At 48.5% G+C, this 21,887-nt stretch overlaps 1 protein-coding gene across 4 annotated transcripts in view; it reads right to left on the reverse strand.

Moving 5' to 3' along the window:
• Positions 1–7,053, reverse strand: part of DCX (doublecortin) — a 53,363-nt gene extending 46,310 nt beyond the window's left edge. The window contains exons 1-2 of one of the 4 annotated variants that reach the window (XM_056809798.1): positions 6,915–7,053; positions 5,048–5,432 (exon numbers count right to left, since the gene is read on the reverse strand). In XM_056809798.1, coding sequence (XP_056665776.1) covers positions 5,048–5,411 — 364 coding nt within the window. In that variant the 5' untranslated portion in view covers positions 5,412–5,432; positions 6,915–7,053. Of the gene's footprint in view, positions 1–5,047; positions 5,433–6,070; positions 6,208–6,634 lie in introns of those variants that run through there. The other 3 variants (XM_056809795.1, XM_056809796.1, XM_056809797.1) reach the window with 3 other exon arrangements.
• Between the last annotated feature and the right edge of the window lie 14,834 nt (positions 7,054–21,887).

The raw sequence follows: 21,887 nt of genomic DNA on the forward strand, positions 1-21,887 counted from the left end.
GCTAATTAGAAGGGTCAGTATCAGCACAGTACCCCTACCCAGTAGATTTTTAGGAAGAAGGGATCTGGTTGGAATGGAGCCAGGAATGAATCCCCAAAATCCGGCCTTCCCCAAATCAGCCATTTCTTACACACTGAAGCCCTGAAAAGCCTATGGACATTCAAAAGCCACTTCTCCTGGCATGGTTTCCACCAGGCTGTAAGTATCCCTGCCCACCCCTCACTGCTGTTAACATCTGCATGCCCTTACCCAAGGTGACTCTAGCAGGAAACATCAATATGGACTGTGTTCTATATGTTTCCCTGATCTCCAAAGGCCCCCATGGAATGGAGGAGAAAGAACAGAACACTGCTCATTGTCTCTAACTCAAGCATTCTAGTGGGCTCTGTTGGCTTCTCCCATGACAACAGAAGGCTCAGGTGATAGGGCCATCAGCCTCTGGTCTTCCCATGTTGTAGGAGCTGAATGAGCCAAGGCAAGTAGCCAAGGCAACAGTGGCCATGAGTATTGGTAAGTCATTGGGCAAAGCCAATTCAACCCCACAGAGATTCACATGAGACCAAAGGACCTTGAGAAGGAATGGGAAAAGAGGTCTAACATGGCCAGTGCCACAGGACCCAAGGGAGTAAGCCATAACCTTTTCACACTGGCCTTCCTCATCAGTTACCCTCCCCAAATTCATCTTGACCGTTCCTGCTTCTCTACCACCCCAGAGGTGTGTCTGGTTCCTGAGCAGAGCATCTTACAAAAGGGGTGCTTCTGCCAGCTAATGGAACCATACACCACTCCTAGCATAGGTGGTCGGAGGAAATGCTGGCTGAGCTCCTGCTACCAATGTTAACCTTCATTCAGTGTGCTGCCCTTCCCACCAGAGGGGGCCCCCAAAGGCCTTAGCTGGCCAGCACATAGTGGAATAGAAGTACTTAAGTCTTGTTTAGAGCATCCTCGGTAAGGAATGGATTCCAAAGCATTGGGATGGCGTCACAGAGCCAGATGAGACACCACGTGGTTTCTTAGGTCACCCTGTGGGGTGGGCCATATCCATGTCACCAAATGAGGGGTTCTAGTGGGCCAGGCCCTGGATTTCTGCCTGACTCTTCCCAATGATGATCCCTATCCTTTGATGACCATTATGTGGCTCCAACCTGCCTTTTCAGCCTTCTCTTCCACTACTCCTTCCCATTTATTTTTTATCTGATTCCCTAATTTTGGCTGGTCCATTAGCCACACTGCCCCACCCCCTTGTGTGTTGAAAACCAAGGCTCAACTCCGGAGCCACCTTGTCCACAAAGCCTTCCTGATAGCTCCCTTTTCAAATAGCCTCTGATACTTTGCACTATGCTTTCTGCTTCTCTCATTCTGCCTAGGATTTATTTATCCAGATATCTTATCTTCCCAGTAGACTGTAAGCTTCTTGAGAGCAGGGACTGTTATTTTCCACCTCTGTATTTCCAGTAAGGGGCACAATACCCTGTACGTAGTAGATACTTTGATCCTCTACTCTTGAATCTCAGGTCCCTTTGTCCTGTCAAGCCTCAGTCCTGGATTACTCCCACCAGGGAGTACTCCTCTACTTCTCTTTAAGTTACTGAAGGGAGCTAGAGGTAGTTTCACAACCATGCTGTGTCCATGACAACCCCATCCCGCATCCTCACCTGGGATCTCACTTTAGCAAGGCAGTCCTTTTATTTCTCCCTAATTGATTCATCATTTCACACCCCATAAACGTTATTCCAAACCTTCCCTTCTTTCCCGGAGCCCCTACACCACCACCACCTCCTCCTCCCTGTCTCTTACTAACAGAAAAAATGGAGATCATTTGGCCTGAGTTTCTCCTTCTCCCCTTCTTTTCACCTCCACATCCCCTGACTAGATATCCCCGGTCTTCCTTCCTTTCCTCCAGTCTCTGACAAAGAGGTCCCCTTTCTCTTTGCCATATCTGTTCTATATCCCCATCCCCTTCCATCTTCTCTAATGGATAGCATCCTCAATCATTCCCCTATCCATCATCTTCTACCTCTATCTATCAATTGTTTCCTTCCAAATATTCCCCAATCTCTCTTGCCCTTAAAAAATAAACTACCATCTTATCTCTTGCCTCTATTTTCCAACTAATGTTCTGGGAAAAGGTGTCTACACTTCATTTTCTCTCTTCTCACTGATTCTTCAAACCTCAGCAATGTGATTTCCACTTGACTGAAATTGCTCTGTCCAAACTTTCCAAGGATTTAACTGGGAAATCTGGTGACTTTTTCTCAGTGCTGATCCTTGTCCGATCAGCTTTCTAGTTATCAGAAGCTCCTTCTCAATCTCCTTTTCTGGCTCGCCATTCACCTCATGCTTCTTAAATTGTGGGTGTTGCTGTGGCTCCTATTGTGCCCCTATATGTTCCTTCCCTTTCTTGGTCACCTCATCAGCTACCATGGGTTAAACTATCATCTTTATGCAGACTCCCAAATATACCTATGTGTCCAACCCCCCATCTTTCCCTTGAGCTTTGGTCCCACATCACCAAATTCTCATTAGACATCTTGACCTGGATGTCCCAGAGATATCTAAAACTCCTTGCCATCTCTAAAGCTGAACTCATTGTCTGCCTGCCCCCCAACCCTCCCTCCTTCTAAACTCGCCTATTTCTGTCCAAGGCACAATGAATGGCCTTTCCAGTGTCTCAGGTTCACAATCTCAACACTTTCCTGGATTCCTTACTCTCCCCTCACATTGACTCAGCTTCCCAATATTGCCCTTTCTACCCACACAACATCTCCCACATCCAAACCCTTCTCTCCACTCATACAGCTCTCTCCTTTTCACTACATCCTACTCCCTTTGGCCAAAATGATTTTCCTTAAGGAAAAATCTGAACCTAGGACTCTCCTGTTCAATCGACTCCTCTTTCTAGGATAAAATCAAAACCCGTCTGGCCCCACAGAGTCTCTGGCTATCTTCAAGATGCAGCTCAAAAATCACCGTCTTTGGGAAGCTTTTCCTGGTTCCCATCTCCCAAGTGCTGGCATCCTTCCTCTCAAACCACTTTGGACGTCACTCCTTGGTGTCAATTTTCATCTATTTGCTCTCCTTCCTTCTATAGGTACTAGCTGACTCTCCCATTTAGATGCCAGGTCCCTGTGAGGAGGGCTTACTTCATTCTTTGTCTTTGCCAACCCAGGGCAGAGAATACTGCCTGCTACTCAGTAGGTGATTAACAGACCTGTTAAATGTTGAATTGTTTTCTCAAATGGTCATAAAGAAAATGGTTGGCCCAAGCTAGTAAGCCCGATATTTCCCATTTGCTGTTGGGTGGGTGGGTGGGGCTTCCTGGGATGGCTTAGCCACTTAGTCAGAAATCTGCAGGCTGTCGAGAGCCCTCAAAATGTGCTCGTCGGGCAAAGCCCCAAATTCCACTGGGAATTCAGCTGGGGGAGGTCAGGGGGATTAGTTCCAATCTTAGTCGGAGCAGACTTAGTGAAATGCTGGGCATAGCCAGAGCTTTTGGTGGTATTTCTACAGGCTGTATATAGCACATGAGCTTCAGGGACACACCCTGAGGGGGCTTTGGGGAAGCTATAAGTGAACAAAGTCAGCCCACAGCCCACTAGTGCATGGACTGCCCCTGTCCACGTATAGCGATTTAGGCCTAGAGGTGGAAAAATGGGGGTTGAGTGGTATCCAGGGAGTTAAGCAACACTTTCAGTGAGCCCAAGTTTGCCCTGAAACCAAAAAACCTTTTTTAATACCAACATTCTTCCAAAGATGCCACATGGCGGTGGCTACAAACCACAGAATGCCCCCTTGATCTCTGAAGACTCTGAATTATGGGTCCCTCAAAAGGCAATAGAGAGACTCATGATGAAGGGAGTGAGTTAATGGACTGCAACTTATGACTAGTAACAAATGTCATGCCAAATGTTACACTGAAGGAATCCCAGAGAGATGGATGGTTGGAGAGACAGGTGGACAGGTTACATGGCCACTGGGAGACATGCTGAGAATGGCGCTGCTATCCAAGGAATGTAAAGAAACCTGCAGCAAGGGCCTCAGCACATGGCCTGAGTCTCCTGTGAGGGATTTTGGGAATGCCTTGGGGAAGAGTGCCACAGGACGAGAAGGTGGGGCTTGGGTGAAATCTGTACCACTGGAGAAAGTACCTACATAAAGGAGGTCTCCGAAGCACTGAGGATAAGCAGTAGCCCCTTACCTGAGAGTGCGACCCTTTGAGAACTCATCCGAGGAATTGTTTCCATTGACATTTAACTTACAAAATGGCATCCCATTGGAGTTTAAGGAGATCTGGGCATGCTAATTCTTTTGTGGCCACTTTATGACCAAATGTGCCTCATCGCTTCCCTATCGGCTCCACGGTCTACCCTTGGCCATGCTCTGGAGCAATGCCCACATTGCAGATTTCTTACCTTTCAAACCCTGAAAGAGAATTCACATGGATTATCCCCACCACCGACTCTTCCAAAGAACCCTGGGACTCCAGAGCTGAAAGGGACCTTCGAAGTCATAGGCCAATTCATACCTGAAGGGGTCATCTTTATGCTAGCACCCTAAGTGACTCTACATGCAGCTTCCGCTTAAGGGCCTCCTGTGACCAGAGCCTGAGGCAATCCAGCCCATTGCTGGTCAGCTCCAATGGTGAAGAGCCCCAATATAGGTAATGGGTATGAAGCAGATACCATTGATGCCTATGGCACCCATCTGCAGGCAGATCTTCCATTTGCCTACCCAGATTTCCATCTCTTCTTCACACGAACTGAAGAAATATAACCTCACCCTGAAGGACCACTTCCCACTAAATGCCATGACCCAAGCCTCATGGCCAACTGGAAAGAGCACTGGGATCAAGGGACCTCAGCTCCAAATGTGGCTCTGCTACTTAATTGCTGTGTGACCTTAAGCAAGTCCTTTCCCCTCTTTGGGTCTCAGTTTCCTCTTCTGTAAAATGGGGGAAGATGGACTAGATGACAGTAAAGTTCCCTTCCAGCTCTAGACTAATATTCTCTGGGGGGTTGGGGTGTAATCCCCAGGCCAGCCAAGTTACCTTCCTCCAGCTCGTCCATGCTGCCGATCTTGCGGCCTCCGTCTATGGTGTAGATGTAGCGCACCCCCTGGGGGAGGTTGATGTTGTCGGACAGTGAGCGAGTCAGGTCGGCCAGCAAGGCGTCGAAGCTGCGGAAGCGGTCTGTGGACACGGCATACACGATGCCCTTGAAGTAGCGGTCGCCATTGCGGTAGAAGCGGACCTTCTTGGCCTTCTTCTCGTTGCTCAGAGCCTGCAAGGTCCGGGTTCTGTAGAAGCTGCAGTGGGCACTGTGGGTAGGGCTGGGAAGCCCATTGAGCCGGGACCCTCGCATGTTCCTGGACGCCTTGTCTCTTTCGTCAAAGTGTCCAAAATCCAGTTCCATATTGTGGTGGACCTCTGAGACCTGAGGCGGACAGGGTGGGGGGAGAGCAGAAGGCAAAGCCAAAGGAGATGAGGAGGGGAAGGATGCGAATGCTAGGCAGCTGCAGCCCCTCCTGGCTCGGCTCTCCTGGGAGGGAGACAGGCGCCCCTTGGGCAGTGCTTCCAGGAGGGAGAGAAGCTGCTTCCAGCCCCAGCCTTCCTGGCAAGTGGCTTGCTTGCTCGGAGGGAGTTGAAATTCCAGGCAGATGTTCAGGGCCCCACCCCCACCAACAGCTGTGGGATAATCCACACCCCCAGCTCAGTTTCCCCGCACAGACAGAAGTGGCCCTTGTCTCTCCCAGGGCTGCCCGGCTTTGTTTCCACCCCCCTCGCTCCCACCCCCGGCGCCATTCATGGGGCGCTCCCCCACGATGTGAGCGGATCTGCTCGGTCCGCTTCGGAGAACAGGCTCGGCCTTTGTGCTGGTGGGCTGGGCACACCCTCTCTCCTGCTCTGCCTGTCAATTGCCCAGTGCCACTGACATCCTTGGGCAATGCTGGGAAGGCTGCTCCAAAACGAAGGGCTTCCCTTCCTGCTGCCCAGCCCGAGCTAAGGCCGGCCCCTTCCCCGGGAAGCATCTTTGCGGGAGGTGGGGAGCCCCGGGAAGCTAGGCACGCACACCTTTCATTGTTCTGAGCGCCAAGTAGTAAGCAGCAGCGGCAGCGGCGGCGGCAGCGGCGGCAGAGCGACGCCCTCCGCCCCAAACCTACTCACTTTGGGGATCTGGCTCCTGGCCGCCCCCTCTCTCTTTGGGCAAAGCCGGGATGAGCACCCCACCCCCACCTCCCCAGACCCCCTTCCCCGCCCCCCACCCCAGCCCTGGAAAAGGCTGGCCTCTTGACGCCTCGTTAGGAGGCTGGGGGCGAGGAGGGGGTAGGGGATGGGGATGGGCTGCTCAGGGAGCCCAGGGGACTAGGGAGGGGGACGGAGGTCGGCAAGTGGGGACCCCTTGCACCCATCCCCAATAACCCAGGGAGCTCGGAAGGGGCGCCCACCATTGTGTCCCCGCACCCCTACGCCCCATCACAATGCAAGAGACCCCCCCCCCGTCCTTCCTCTCCTCAGGAGCCTTGCCCCCCCACCTGCCGCCCCCCTTCCCCTGCCCCTGCCCCTGCCCCTTTTACTCAGCAGCTTAAACTCACGTCCCACCTCCGCGCGCTACAAACAAAGACAGAGCCAACTCACTTTTTCCACCAGAAAATCCCAGGTAGAGGCTGGGGGATTGCAATCCTGCCCGAAGGGAAGGGAAGGGAGAGAGCCCCCCGGGGGGATGGGAGACGAGGGGGACACACAGGGACCGCCGGGCAGGACTGAGCAGCCCAACAGATTTTTGCCTCGTGTTTCCCCCCTCGGACATCTGTTACATGCTGCCTGGAAGGGAAGCAGCGCGCGCAGGGAGCCGCCGCCGCGCCGCCGCTACTGCCGCTGCTGCCGCTGCCGCCACCGCCGCCGCCGCCGCACTCACCAGGGCTGGGTTGTTGGGTGGAGATGCTGAGAGAAAGAAACCCTCTGCCTTTGTTGTCTGAGCTCCGAGCAAGGAATTCCTGCCAGGGTGGAGAGATGCCTTCTAGGTCCTAGTGCCTTGCCCAACTGCTCCCCGGGAACCGGGGCCCACTGCCTCTCCCCTCCCCCTCCCTTCCCTCTCTCCTCCCCCTCCCCCTGATTAATCACATCCTTTCCCATTTGGCCCCAGGGAGCCCGGCTCCCACTCCAGCCCAGTCAGTCACGAATACCTGCAAAGGGGTGGCTTTGTGGAAAGGCAATGCTAGGGGGCCACGTGCTGCCCGCCCCCCCCACCCCCCCAGTGAGGGGCTAGCCTTTGGGTAGGGGATGGGGACGGGGGATGGGCTTGGAGCAGAGATGCGGCTTGGCCACACGGGCTGGCGGGGCCATTGGGCCAAAGCGAGCTTCAGAAGATCTCGCTCCGCTCAGCACCCTTGGGTGGGAGGCCCGGGGCAGTGTGTTTTGACAAAGGTCAGTGGGGCAAACAGGGGCCGTGGAAAGGAGCCCAGAGAGGGCCTGGAGAGTGCACGAGGGATCGGGCCATCCCCTCTGTGGGTTTTGCCCACAAAGCCCAGGCTGGCAGCCACATTTGTATAAGGTGGGCACAGCCCAAGCCAGCAAGTGTGTCAGAAAGATCCTCGAAGGGGCCGCCGCCCACGCCCACACGGAGCAGATCTGGGGCTGAGCCTGGAAGACAAAGACTGCTTCCTGCTTTGTCTCTGCTAGCTAGATGAATATGAGGAGTCAGCAGGGTCACATTCTAGGCAAGGAGACACCTGGGGGCCCAGAGTGCAAACGGGCAGCAGAGCCCAGAGCCCAGAGCCCGGGAAGCTGACCCTGGGGTGGGGGTGGGGGGAGCTGGAGGCCTTGAGCTCTGCTGACAAAATGTCTGATCCTGCTTTCCTTTCCAAGGGGCCAAGGCAAGAGCAAAGGGAGAGGGACTGAGGAAGACCAGAGCACCCTCCATTTCCAGAGATCCCGTTAGTCTAGTCTAACCCTTTGGTGTTACAGTGAAGGAAACAGAGGCAGACCCAGAGGTCAAGCCAGGGTTGCCCAAGTCACCTTGGCTGAGTAAAGGAGGAAGGAAAAAGCTGGGAAGACACTGACGGTTATCACCGCCATCTTTCCAAGGCCAAGTGACTTGCCTGGGATTGATCCCAGAGGTAGTGTCAAAGTTGGGGGGGGGGGGCTGGTGTGAACCTGGGTCTTCCTGATGCCAAGTCTAGCTCTGTGGGCACTACACCTCATCCGGCACAATTCTTGGCCATCCCCTCCCAGTAATCTTGCCCCTCAGAGCATCTAGGGCATGTGCTAGGACTTTCCTCCAGGTCTTTGGCTGGTCCTTGGGCGCCAGGGCAGCACTGGAGTCATCCATCTGTTTTGCCTTGCTTTTTTATTACGTTTAAATAAGCTCTTCTCCTTTGCCAAGCAGGCATTTCCTGGATGATATCATTTCCCCCAGTTCATGCGAGTGAGTCCTTGGTAAAATGCACGATGACCTCCATCTGCCCACCTGCTGTTGCCCCCTGGATCACCCAGAGTTGGCGTTCTTTAGTGCCCTTGCTGTGCCCAGACTGGTGACCCTACAGAAGCATCTGGGGATTATTGGAGTGAGAGATCAGCTTTAGTGACAGGAGGTGGCTTGGTGGCATGAAAAGCCCTGCACAATTTCCCAAATGCAACAGAACCTGCTTCCTTCTTTCCGGGAACAATTCTGTGTCTGGCCAGTCAGACAGTCAATAAGCAATCCTTAGGTACTATCTGAAAGGGGGGAGACCCAAAGATTAGAAAAGAAACAATTCTTGCCTTCAAGGAAGCCACAATCTAATGGAGGAGACAATACAACGTGCAAACATCTATGTCCCAGCAAGATCTAGATGGGACCAATTGGAGATGGCCTTGGAGGAAGGCAACGTTAGGAAGGAATGGAAAAGTCTTCCTGTAGGAGGTGGTAAGAGTTTAGCCAAGACTAGAAGGAAGCCGGGAGGTCTCATCGTCTGGGAGGGAGAGACTTACAAGAATGGAGGACAGCCAGTGGAAATGTTGAGTCAGGAGAGAGAGTGTCTTATGAGAAGAGCAAGGAGGCCAGTGTCACTGGGTCGAGGAGCGAGGTGCTAAGAACACTGGAAAGGTAGTAAGGGGCCCCCTTATGCAGGACTTTAAAAGGCAAACCACTGAAGTTGGAGAGGAGAGGAGGGGATGCTACTGGATCTACGCTTTAGGGAAATCACTTCTCTGACTTGGGGATGGATTGAAGTGAAGGGACTTGAGATAGGAAAGCAACCAGTAGGCCACTGGGAGATCGTGAACCTGGGTAACTGGGAGGATAATAATGCCCTCCACAGTAACTGGGAAACGGAGAAGAGGGGAGAGCTTGGGAGGCAAAATAACAAGTTCTGTCATGGACATAGAGACTTTGAGATGTCCAAGGGACATCCAGTTCCAGATGTGCAGTAGCTAGTTGGTATTGAAGAATGGAAATCAGGAGAGAGGTTAGGACTGGATAAAGAAATCTGAGCACATAAAACCGATCATTGAACCAGTGGTAATTGAGACAACTGAGAAAGTATAGAGGGAGAAGAAAAGAGGGCCCAAGACAGAACCTTAGAGGACACCAATGGTTAGTGGGTGCGACTGAGATGAAAGTTCAGCCAAGGAGGCTGAAGAGTGGTCCCTTAGAGGGGTAGGAGGAGAATCGAGAGACAGAGAGAGATAAAGACACAGAGGGACAGAGAGAAATAGAAGAGGAGAGAGAGCAAGCAAGAGAGAGACTGTGCAGTATACCACAACCCTGGAGTGGAGAGAGTATAAAGGTAAAGAGGGTGATTGGCAGTGCCAGTGGCAGCAAAAAGGTCAAGATAAGGACTGGGAAAAGGTAGATTTGTCAAAAAAGAGATGAGGTTGGAAGCCAGAATGCAGATGGTTTCGAAGAGGATGGGAGGAGAATCGATGGAGGACAGTTGGCTTCCTCAAGTAGTTTAGCCATGAAAGAGATGAGAGATACAGGGACAATAGCAAGTGGAGGGAGTTGGATCAAATGAGGATTTGTTATAAGGCTGAGAGCATCGGAGGTGTAGGATCAAATATATAGGGAAAGGTGGTTTTTTGTCCTTTATTTTCAGAGGATCGGTGACATGGCAGTGTCATGTCATCACATCGGTGATGTCTTCACTTGTGCATGAATTGGATTTAAGTGAATCAGAATTGCAGTCATAAGCCTCCCTTTCCCAGAGTCATCAAAGTCCAATGGCAAGCCAAAACTCAGAACAACTGGTAGTGAACCCCCCGCCCTGGGGATACAGTGCATAACTTTGGCATCTTCAATGTCTGACCAAGCTCAAAGCGCTCCACAGCACTTGCTTTTGCCACCATCCTGACCACTGGAACAAACTGTTCTCATCTGCCCATTCCACAGGGAAAGCCTTTACACGCTTGGAGTAGACCTCTCTCTAACTTGGGATACGTCTGTGGCCCACTGGTTACCCTCAACCTGGGTTAGCTCGTCTTCTGAGATGGGTTTACTAGGATGTGGCCGTTGTGCATGCTATGGCTTCTTGGAACCACAGGGGAGAGGTGAGTGTCAAGCGGACACCAAAGGAAGATGAGCAGCCTTGGAAAAGGCTCAGCAAGTCCTCCCACCAGAGGGCTTGTCCTTCGTGAATACTCATCCATCTCAAAGGGAAAGGTTAATGAGAGAAGGAGCAGAAAATATGGCGTATCAATGTTTCAAGTCAATAGACTGCTTATCCTGCTGCATGTCATTCTGAACAATAGAATTCCTCATCTAACTGGTTTTTCCCAGATGGCGTCTCAGGTTCATTCTTTTGAGGGGTCAGGAATTTCACTTAAAAAGGCCTGGAGTCTTCTGGGTTTGCTGCAATCGTCATCGTGTCATAAACAAACAGGACCATCATAGGCCAGCAGAGAAGAATCTCTTTGGTGAGAACACATTCTCTTCCTTTTTGCTTTGGCTGAGATGGAAAGGCAATTGTAGGGCTAAAGCTATCTCTGAGGTTGTGACCACTGCTTCCCCCAAGTGTCAAATGCTTGCTGGATTGAGCTGGATTCAGCCCCCCTCACCTCAGGCTTGCCAATTCCCTTGAGTGCTATCTGTGCTGGATTATTCTCCCTTCTTATGCAAGGAGATGAGTCTTTCCTGCTGTTTATCCTTTTATGTTGTTTCAGATTGGAACACTGTTTCCACCCTGTCTTTTGTTGGTTCTGCTGCTCCAGAATTCATTTTGAGCCTTTTTTGGGTAGTTGTTTAGAGGTGGTTTTAGAAGGAGCTCAGATTGCTCCTTCCTTATTCCGCCATCTTACTTTCCTGTGATTGGGACTATCAAATGTGACAAAATTGAGGGGAATAGGACAGCAAGTGGTTAATCGTGGGAACTGAGTGACCCACACTGACTTCATCTTGTGCCTCAGTTCTGGAGCTAGCTTAGCTCCCTTTCTATTCAATTATGGGTCTAGTCCAAATTCTAGTCTTGCGAGAAAAGTTTATTCAATTGTGAGAATGGGGAAAAAACCTTATTGCATGATTTGAAAACTGGACCACCTGTACGTACCTGCTCTCTAGAGACCCTTAAGTGAGGACCTAGGTTGTGCTGAACAGAACACCAGGCAGGTCATAAGATGGATGTAAGGAATTTTCTCTTAGTTGTACATCTCAAGCAGCCCACATGTCTTATGGGAAAACTGACCCTACACAAAGCAATCAGTTATTGTTTCCACCTTTCTTTGGTTGTTTACAGATAGTTGGGGAGGAGTAGGAATCCAGGAGTTGCACCTGTTCACTTTTACCCTCCTAGCTTGGACAGTCCTAATCTTTCTTTTATCCAGTTAGAAATTGGATTACCTAATGTAGTGTTGTTGCCTTTTAATTGACCAGTCTTATTTGATAACATTATATTAAATGTATAAAGTCGACCTCCCTCGGTATTCAGGGTCCAGCCCTAAACTGAGGAAGGGATTTGGTCCCGATTTGTTGGGCAATCAGCCTACATTGTTTAATAAATTGATATGCACAGAGGATCAAACCTTTGTTTCTTCACTCATTTCATCTTTTGCCTGTTACACATGGAATCTTGTCTGATCTTAACAAATGCCTGTGATACACTTTATTGAAATAGAACCATCATGGTGGCATTGGGTCTACCTAACCAAACGTTTTATAAAGAATCAGGAAGTAATAAGTAGGCCTTTGTGTTCTCAATACCTTGAAGTCAGTTGTGTGACTGGAAAGATGTGGCCTGCCCTAGAAAACCATTGGCGAAAGGCAGCCTGTCCACTTCCCATATGATCACCAAGGATGTCCTTGGAGCATGTGGAAAGAGTGCTTAAAGGTGTTTGAAAGATGACAGTCAGGCGTATGGGCCAGTCATCAGGCATGACCTCTCAATCACCTTTTCTTCTTTTGGACAGTGATGCCATTTGTGGCTTCCCCCACCATCTTTTGGCATCTCCTTTTTCAAATGCCATAAATCGATCCCTCAACACTTTCAAAATTGTGCTGCCCCCAGCACAGATCCTTTCTGTGTATGCATGTTCTGGTCCATCTGGTCTTTCCTGACTTCATTTTCTTAGGCACCTTTTCCATTTCATTAGCGTGTCAAAGCCTGAGGTGTTAGAGTTCAAATGCAGTGGCTGAAAATAGGTCGCTATAAAAATGCTGGCAAATTCAGCCCATTTCCCCCCAGTTTGCTGCTCACTCATTTCCCCGTTTCATCTACGAATGCTCTGGGGCTTCACTGGGTCTCATGCCAATCCTCCTGCAGAAGTTTTTCCCCTCCATTGCTTTTTTCCATTTTATGAGGTGGCAGTACTTGTAATCTTCCATCATCCTCTTCCGGACCATTTTGTAATTGAGTTTATATTCTAAACTAGTGTTGCCCTTGGCTGTCATGTCCTCTCCAGTTGGCAAGGAGATCAAGTATTTGGTGGATGAGGTGGTTTCTGGGCTTTTGTGCCCCCCTCATTGTGCCAAACGCTTTACTTCAGTTAAACTTCCACAGGAAAGAGTGAAAGTCTACATTGGCCTGCCTTGATGTCTTTTTTAATATCAGTAATTTGTTTGAATAAGTCACTTTGCAACTCATAATTTCTTGCAGTGCCATCTTCTCATCTTAATTCTTCTGGTCGGGGGATGCTTTTCTCCTTACTCCAACTGTATGGAGATGGCCGAATCTCCTTTTGGTAACCAGATGATGCCAGTCTGTTAAAGATCAAGTCAATTTCCCTTTTTTGTTGTGGGCGGAAATAGGATGTTCCAGTCACGCTTACCATAGCAAGTGAATTCTGACTCGATTCTGATAGAAATCGCCACGCTCTGCAAGTGGGAAGATTTGGAGTTGTCTACAAGCCTTTGGTCCATTTTGTTCTTGTCCCTGAACTATGTTTTCTACAGGGATTTTGCCATTCTCTCCTGTGACTGCTCGAGCCACCAAGGAGCAGTGCCAATGTTGCCTTGCCCCTATTGGGGGTTGTGTTGGCTTCTTCCTAACATTGCTCTCTCCATCCTCCAAGATAGAATGCCATTGACTAGATTCTAAAGAGCTTCCTGGAGGTTGTTTTGTTGTACTCACTATGAAGTCAGAAAAGCCAGATAACCAAATATGTTGCTTCACGTTACCTCTGAATACATGATATTCAACTCTGCCAACTTCTTGACCCTCCACGCAGAGGAAATCCTGCGAGAAATCCGGCCTTTTGTCTTGGGGGTGCCGGGCTAGTAGAATGGCAGTGCCTTGAGTTCAGGCTTCTTATCTCACGTTCTTTGCATTTTAGAACTTAGTACAGCATTTAGCACGCAGCAGATATATAATAAACATCCACTGGCTGATGGATTGCTTCTATTTTGGGAGTGAGTGCCATCGTTCAGTCAGTTCTAGCAACAGGCCGGAGAAACATCAGACTAGTCGATCCATGGACAAGCATTTGTCAACCATCTATCACGTGCTGGGCACTGTGCTAGGTAGATACTGCAGACGCAGAAATGAAAGGGAAACAGTTTCTGCCCTCCAGGAACTTACATTCTATCGGGGAGACAACGTCTACATATATAAGAATACACAAAATACAGACAAAATCAGCGCAAAGGGAAAATCGAGGAGGCACTAGCAGCTAAGGAGGGCAGGAAAGTGCTCATATTTGGGAGGTGTTGTTTGTGTGACATTTTAAAAGAAACAAGGGATTCGGATTCGAGGAGGAAGAAGTGAGGCATGAGACATAGCCAGTGCAAAGATACAACAATGGGATATGGGTTTGCCCTGAACTTTGAGGTGCTTCAAGTCCAAGGCCCATGAGGCCACAAGTATAAGTTTGCTTGATCACTCTCTCTCTCTCTCCGTCCCTCCCTCTCTGTCTCTCTCTGTCTCTCTCTGTCTTTGTCTCTGTCTCTCTCTCCCTCTCTCTGTCTTTGTGTATGTTTCTCTCTGTCTCTCTCTGCCTCTCTCTGTCTCTCTTTCCCTCCCTCTCCTCTCCCTCTTCCTCTTCTTCTCTCCCTCTCTCTGTCTCTTTCTCTGTCTCTGTGTGTCTGTCTCTGTCTCTCTCTGTCTGTGTCTGTGTCTCTCTCCCTCTCTCTGTCTCTTTCTGTGTCTCTGTGTATGTTTCTCTCTGTCTCTCTCTGTCTCTCTTTCCCTCTCTCTCCTCTCCCTCTTCCTCTTCTTCTCTCCCTCTCTCTGTCTCTTTCTCTTTCTCTGTCTCTGTGTGTCTGTCTCTGTCTCTCTCTGTCTGTGTCTCTGTCTCTCTCTCTCCCTCTCTCTGTCTCTTTCTCTGTCTCTGTGTGTCTGTCTGTCTCTGTCTCTCTCACTTTGTCTGTCTCTGTCTCTGTCTTTGTGTCTCTGTGTCTGTCTGTCTCTCTCTCCCCCTCCCTCTCCTCTCCCTATTCCTCTCCTTCTCTCTCTCTCTGTCTCTTTCTCTGACTCTGTCTCTCTCTCTGTCTCTGTCTCTATCTCTGTCTCTTTCTCTCTCTCTCTCTCTCTCTCTCTCTCTCTCTCTCTCTCTCTCTCTCTCTCACACACACACACACACACACACATTTTTTACCACTTCTTCTTAAACCAAAGGATGGTTTTTCTTCTTGTGGTTTTATAAAGCGGGTCCTCCAAGCTATAGAGCAGAAAATCAAGCCACTCTTAATTCTCCCGAGAACTCTGAGATTCTCCTTGAATTTCTGTGATCCCTTCAGAACTTGGGTATATTTTGGGGGGAAATGTATCATTTTATTTGTTTAATTGAAAACATCTGCAGAAAATTATAACACACTTCTGGAAAAGCTACTTATCAGAGGAAGAACTGCCAGGGAAAAGGGAGCATTTCCCTTTCTGTTTGATCATTAGGAAAAATGAGAGGAATGAACAAAACCACAGTAAATATTCTCAGAAATGTGAGGAATCTTTCCAGGTACAAACTTTATGAAAACAAAACCAAATTCACACATTTCTTTGAAGGCTAAATGAGCAAATACTTAATAAACTCCAACTGAATACCTCCAACTAGCCCTGGTAAAACACTTATTAATATGCTAAACATTGTCCATTTTCATCATCCTGGGCCAACCTGTTCTGAGTTTGAGTGCCCAGAGGACAAATTCAAACTGTCTGTGAATCCCCACCCCCAATGACTGAGTTGAGGGAGAAAGTACGAACTTTGGGCTGCTGGACAGAGGGGTGGGGCATGAAAAAATGTTTTCCAGCACTGGGCAGAGGGGGAATGGAGCAGGTCCCCTGTGCCAGCTCTGCATGTGTGCCATATCTTCACCAACACTGATTTATACTGACAAACCCTCCACAGTACCACCAGTCAATGATGAAAAACCAATCAATCAGAGGATATTCATTGTCTACCTAGAAGGGTTACAGGAGTGACAGCTTTTTGCTCACCTAAGAACAACAAGAGCTTCACATTTTGAGCAGAAACATTTAAATGAATGCTCCTAGATGGCCCCCAAATGGTTGTCATTGAAGTCCTCTTCACCATCACCACCACCACCACTACCGTTGAGGTGCAAAGAGACTTGAGGATGCTAGAAAGAATGGCCCGGGCTTAGAAAGTCTTCCAGTAGAAAGCGAAGGCCTCAGGCACATTTGGCAGATTGCATCATGACTATTGATTGAAGGAAAGGGCTTGAGAAGGAAAAGGCAGATTTGGAATGTGAACAGCTGGTTAGGAATATGGCATCTGAGAAGGGCCCAGAAGTATTTTTGGATCATAGCTCAAATTATAGGAATGATGGTCTCTTGGATAGAAATGAGATCCATCTAACAAGGGCTCGGCCAAATGGAGATGCCTAGAGCCTTACAAATCAAATCAAAAGAGCTTGAAGTTGAGATGGGGAAGGAAGAGAGCTGCCTTTGTCCCACCACACCAGTTATTATAGCTAATCGTAGGATGGAAATAATAGAGTGACAAGAAATTCACAGAAGACAAAATCCAAGAAAGGATAAATAAAGCTCATGTCCTCAGATGTCTACACACAAATGCCTGATGTGTGTGTGTGTGTGTGTGTGTTTGCAGTTGTTATTGGAGGGTAGTCAGTCTAGTGGGTAGAGAGAGCCATCCTCAGTCAGGAAGACCCGAGTTCAAGTCCCACCTCTGATTCATACTGGCTATATACCTTGGGTAAGTCACTTAATTTCTCAGTGCTTTAGGCAACTTTCTAAGACTATCCGAAAAGGTACTCACCTGGAATGGTAGACAAAGTGTTCTCACACCACAGAAATCACAGGTTAAGTTCCTTTTCCTGATGAGTGGAGATAAATCTTACCTCTGAGGTATCACTAAGACTTGATGGGTAGGGCCTTTGGCTGGAATTGGGTCTGGTTGACTCTCCTTCATTCAAAATGAACGGGCCAGGGAAAGGGAGAGGGGACTATTATGGTAAGAAGTTACATAACGAGAGGAAATCGGGGTAGAGTGGATTGGGGTGGCTACCAGCAGCTAAGGAGATCAGGAAAATATTCACATATGGAAGGTGTTGCTTGAGTGAAATTTTAAAAGAGAAAAGGGATTTGAAGAGGAAGAAGTGAGCAATGGACGAGGCACAGCCAGTGCAAAGACACAGAAATGGAATATGGGTTTGCCCTGAACTCTGGTGCTTCAAGCCTAAAGCCCTTGAGTGGAGTGGAGTGGAGTTGAGTGGAGAGACATGGTGGAGAGTGTTTGGGCATAGATCACAAGAAGCAAAAACAAGACTTGTATTGTCATTGAAGGATGCTCTAAACCACCTGCACAGAAAGAGATCGCAGATGAGGGCTTCGGAAAACCATTCACAAGGCAGGTATAGCTCTACGGGAAACTTCTATTTCCGTGTTGCCCAGAGAGCTCTTTGGCAAAGCAGTGCTGCTAATTAACTGTCTCTTTGCCTTAACAGCCATTTCGTTCTCCTCCAAGTGGAGGGCTGAATCCGAGCTTTTATTCTCAGCCTGATTCTCACCCAAAGGGAAAAGCCCAACTCCCGGAGTGGGAACTACAGGAATCTTAGGGAGAAGTGGCTACTCCATCGGAGAATTTGTAGTGAGCAGAGAAAAGGCCAGGACAATCTGACGTATGTCTGCCCTAGATTCCAAGTCAGGGGACTTCAAAGGGTTCAGAATAAAGGCTATAGATAGCATGGTCTGGATGCAGAGTCTATAGAAGTCAGCCCAGGAGAGATGGGAAGCACTCAAGAATGGCATTCTGATGAGTAAGTAGGAAGACGGGGAGTTATCCCAAGAGCCTAGCGTACAGGGATGTCCAGGGAACTCGCTGACCGACTTGAAATTTTGGAAAGATATGTCTGGAAGATCAAGCGATGCTGTACTTAGAGTCCATAAGACCCAGGTTCAAGTCCTCCATCTGATGCTTATAGTGACCATTCACCTCTCTGAGCCAGTTTCCTTACTTGTAGAATAAGGGAGTTGTCCTGGGTAGCCTCTAAGGTCCTTTCCAGCTTTAAATATACTCCAATCCTATGACAGTCTGTGTGCCCAATCAGTGTCCACACGATTTGGAAGGAAGACCCTATGCATACTGAGTGAGTGTCCTGTGGAGGACATGGTCATGCGTGGGTATGTAAAATGGTCTGTTATAGGAAGACAAGGACAAGAGTAGGAAATATGAATGGGTTGCCATGGGCACAAGTGGAAAGAGTGGCCCTGTGTAGGAGGCCACAGATTCATCAGGGTATCCAAGTTTGTAGAGAAGATAAAAACGAGGGCAAGAAGACGAGGCCCCAAGTGTGTGCCAGGCTTGGAAGAATAGGGTCATTAAAGTTCATTAGGACTCGGGCCTGTAAGAAAACAAAGGCCACCAAGAACATTTTTAACCTATAGCCAGAAGTCGAGCATTGTGTGACGGGGATGAGGTGGCAATACCAGCTGGCCAGCTTGTGGAGCAGACACTTTGCTAAGCACCAGGGGCACAAAGAAGGCAAGCAAGATGGTTCCTACCCTCAAGGAGCTCTCACAGGAATGAAAGGAGGCACCACTCGAGGACCTGGAGAAGCACCCGGCCAATGGTGGGGTTGTCCGACTCGTTCTTTTCAAAGAAAGTAGACCCATATCCAACACAAGACAATATGGAGCGCTTACTGAGGTCCAGATGCACTAGGTCTCAGGAACTAAATGAACCGGTGGAGGAGATTATAGTAGTGTTGCATCTTACAAGAGGGTGTGTGTATGTGTGTAAAGGGGAGGCTTAGGTTGGAATGGTGATACATAAAGTGAAACTCTCGCAGGGTTAAAATGATCCTTGAACATTTCTTAGATCATTCCTACCTGGACAGGGACGGCACTTTTTTTGGTGTCCTAGTCCCAGTGGGCATGCTAGGGAAGCAGCCTGCAGAACCCCTCGGAGGCAAAGGAGGGGGACATACACGGCATGACAAAGGAGGCCAATGTGACGGATACAGGGCTCAAAATATTACCAAAAATAGGTTTGGGGAGGGAGCCCAAATTGCTTTAAAGGAAGGTGGTCTGGGTGCGTCATGAAACAGATGCCGCTGAAGTGGTTGCCCTGGAAGCAAGAGCCAGCTCAACTATTGATTAAGCCTGAGACAGGAACCAGGGCTCCTATTCAGAGGAAACCAGAAACGGAGACATATACCTTGCTGACCAGAAATCTGATGATTGAAGGAAAAATACTCTTGAAAGGGCAACATGGGTGAGTGAAGTTGTATCAGAGGGGGATCACACTGGTGCAACAATGTAGTCAATGGAGCCAGAAATGCTGGGAAGGCCAAGTAAGACTGTATTGGTTCCAAGGCAGAAGACTGGTAAGGGAATGGGGGTGAAGTGACTTGCCCAGGATCATCCAGCTGGGAAGGGTCTGACACCAGATTTGAACCTAGGACCTCCCGTCTCTGGACCTGGCTCTCAATCCATTGAGCCACCCAGCTGCCCCCTCCTCTGGTCTTTTAAAAACAATTATTTTAATATTTTACTTTTGTAATTACATGTAAAAACATTTGTTTTTTACAATTTTGATTTGTGAATTCTTTCTCTTTCCCTCTCTTCCCCTCTCATTGAGAAGACAAGCAAGTCCTTTGGAATTGTCCTAGATCATCCTGATGCTGAGAGTAACTAAGTCATTCACAGTCAGTCACTGTGTAATATTGTTGCTGTGGATGATGATCTCCTGGCTCTGCTCACTTCACTTTGTATCAGTTCATGTAGGTCTTTCCAGGTTTTCCTGAAATCAGCCTGTTCATCATTCCTCAAAGCACAATAATATTCCATCCCCATCATAGACCACAACTTGTTCAGCCATTCCTCAATCGATGGGCAGCTCCCCCCCATTATAGGTCCTTTTCCTTTTTAAGAAATCTCTTTGGAGATAAAAATGGGAAAGGATCTATTTGTACAAAATATTCATAGCTGCGCTCTTTGTGGTGGCAAAAAACTGGAAAACGAGGGGATGCCCTTCTATTGGGGAATGGCTGAACACATTGTGGTATCTGTTGGTGATGGACTACTATTGTGGTCAAAGGAATGATGAACTGGAGGGATTCCATGTGAACTGGAACGACCTCCAGGAAGTGATGCAGAGTGAGAAGAGCAGAACCAGAAGATCCTTATACACAGAGACTGATACACTGTGGGCCGATCAAATGGGATAGACTTTGCTACGAACAGCAATTCAATGATCCAGGACAATTCAGAGGGACTTATAAGAAAGAGCACTATCCACGTTCAGAGGAAAATCTTTCTTTGGGAGTAGAAATGCAGAAGAAAACATGATTTATCGCTTGTTTATACAGGTAAAGGATCTGGGGTTCTGGTTTTAAAAGATTATTTTATTACAAAAATGAATGATATAGAAATAGGCATTACATGACAATACATGTATAACCCAGTGGAATTGCTTATCAACTCCTCAACGGGGAGGGAAGAGTGGAGGGAGACAACATGGATCATGTAACCATGGAAACTTTTTAAAATTAAAGTTAAAATTTTAAAAAATGATAAAATTAAAATGCAGATATTCCCCCCCCAAAAGAAAGAGATCTCTTTGGGGTACAGACCTAGTAGAGATATTGCTGGATTAAAGGGCAGGCGCAGTTTTATAGCTCTTTGGGCATAACTCCATTCTCCCCACATATCTAACATTTGTCACTTTCCTTTTCTGTTATATTAGCCAATCTAATAGCTGTGAAGTGGTACCTCAGAGTTGTTTTATTTGCATTTCTCTAGTCCCCACCTCAACTTTTCTGTCCCTTCTAATCTTGTCTGCATTGCTTTTGTTTGTGCAACCCTTTTTAATTTAATGTAATCAAATTTTCCCATAAAATGAAGGCTATCCCATGATCCAATAGCTCTTATTGCCCCGGGTGCTTGCATGCTAGCTGGGAACCTTTTCAACCTAAATTTGAACTGTACTATGAGGTTCCCGGTGGGGGTCTACTGGAAAGAGTGCGTCCATCAGTTCCCTTCTGGCTCCACTCTCCAGTTCTGTCACTTCCCAGACCGGATCTCCCTTCCCTGGCCACCAGCCCCTACAAGTGCTCTCCCTTTATGAGAAGGGGACCTCCTTGAGAGCAGGAATGGTTTCCCTTGGCCCCTGCTTTTCTCTCCAGGGATTAGCCCAGGGTTTGGTGTATTGTAAGGACTTAATGAATGGTTTCTCCATCATTCATCCTTTAGAGGTGACACTTGATGCTGTGAAAACAGATAAAGGAAACAGGAAAGAGAAAAGCAGAGGAGAGAAGAGAAGAGAAAGAGAAGAAGTTTTGGCAAGGGGGTCCCTGAGAGTTTAGGGCTGCTGCTGCTTGTTGAATAATCAATTGCTCGGGTCCTTCCAAGGAGGAATGAGCTCCCTTCTATAATGTCTTCTAATTCTGGGATTGGGTTTTGGTGTCTTACTGGGCTCTGACAGGTAGGATACAGACAGCTGCCCCAACTCCCCAACACTACGTGGCACCAGGAATGCTTTCTAGAGAGGCAGGAGGCCTGACCTTGAATTTGGCCTTTGCCCCATGGGACCCTGAGCAAGTCCCTTTCCCCTCTCTGGGCCTTGGTCTCCCGAGTCTGTAGAAAAAGGGGATTGGACCGGATGGCTTCAAAGTTGCTCCTGGCTAGGACATTCTGTCAGTGGCCCCCCCAATACACACACATATCCCCTCCCCCTCTCTCACCCCTCTCTCTCCTGTTGTAGACCAGAATGAGAAGCTAACAGTTTTGCCTCCCCCTTGAAGGCAAAGACAAGCCAAGAACAGCAATCTGGACCACTGAGGCCCAGCCCTGGCAAGGATTGCTTTGCTTCCAGGGACCTGAGCCAGCACCCCCAGGGATGAATGTGGACTAGCCCCACCAGACAGGATCTAGAGAGCTGCCAGATGCTGGGAAAGCAAAGCTGTGTGTATGAGACAGGGCACTCCCTGTGAAAAGAGCTCCATTTCAGTAACAGGATGGCCAAAATTTGCCCAGAGAGTACAGGAAGGGGCCCTGAGGATGGGAGT

This window comes from Monodelphis domestica, chromosome X (genome assembly GCF_027887165.1).
Source record: "Monodelphis domestica isolate mMonDom1 chromosome X, mMonDom1.pri, whole genome shotgun sequence".
Taxonomy (NCBI): Eukaryota; Metazoa; Chordata; class Mammalia; order Didelphimorphia; family Didelphidae; genus Monodelphis; species Monodelphis domestica.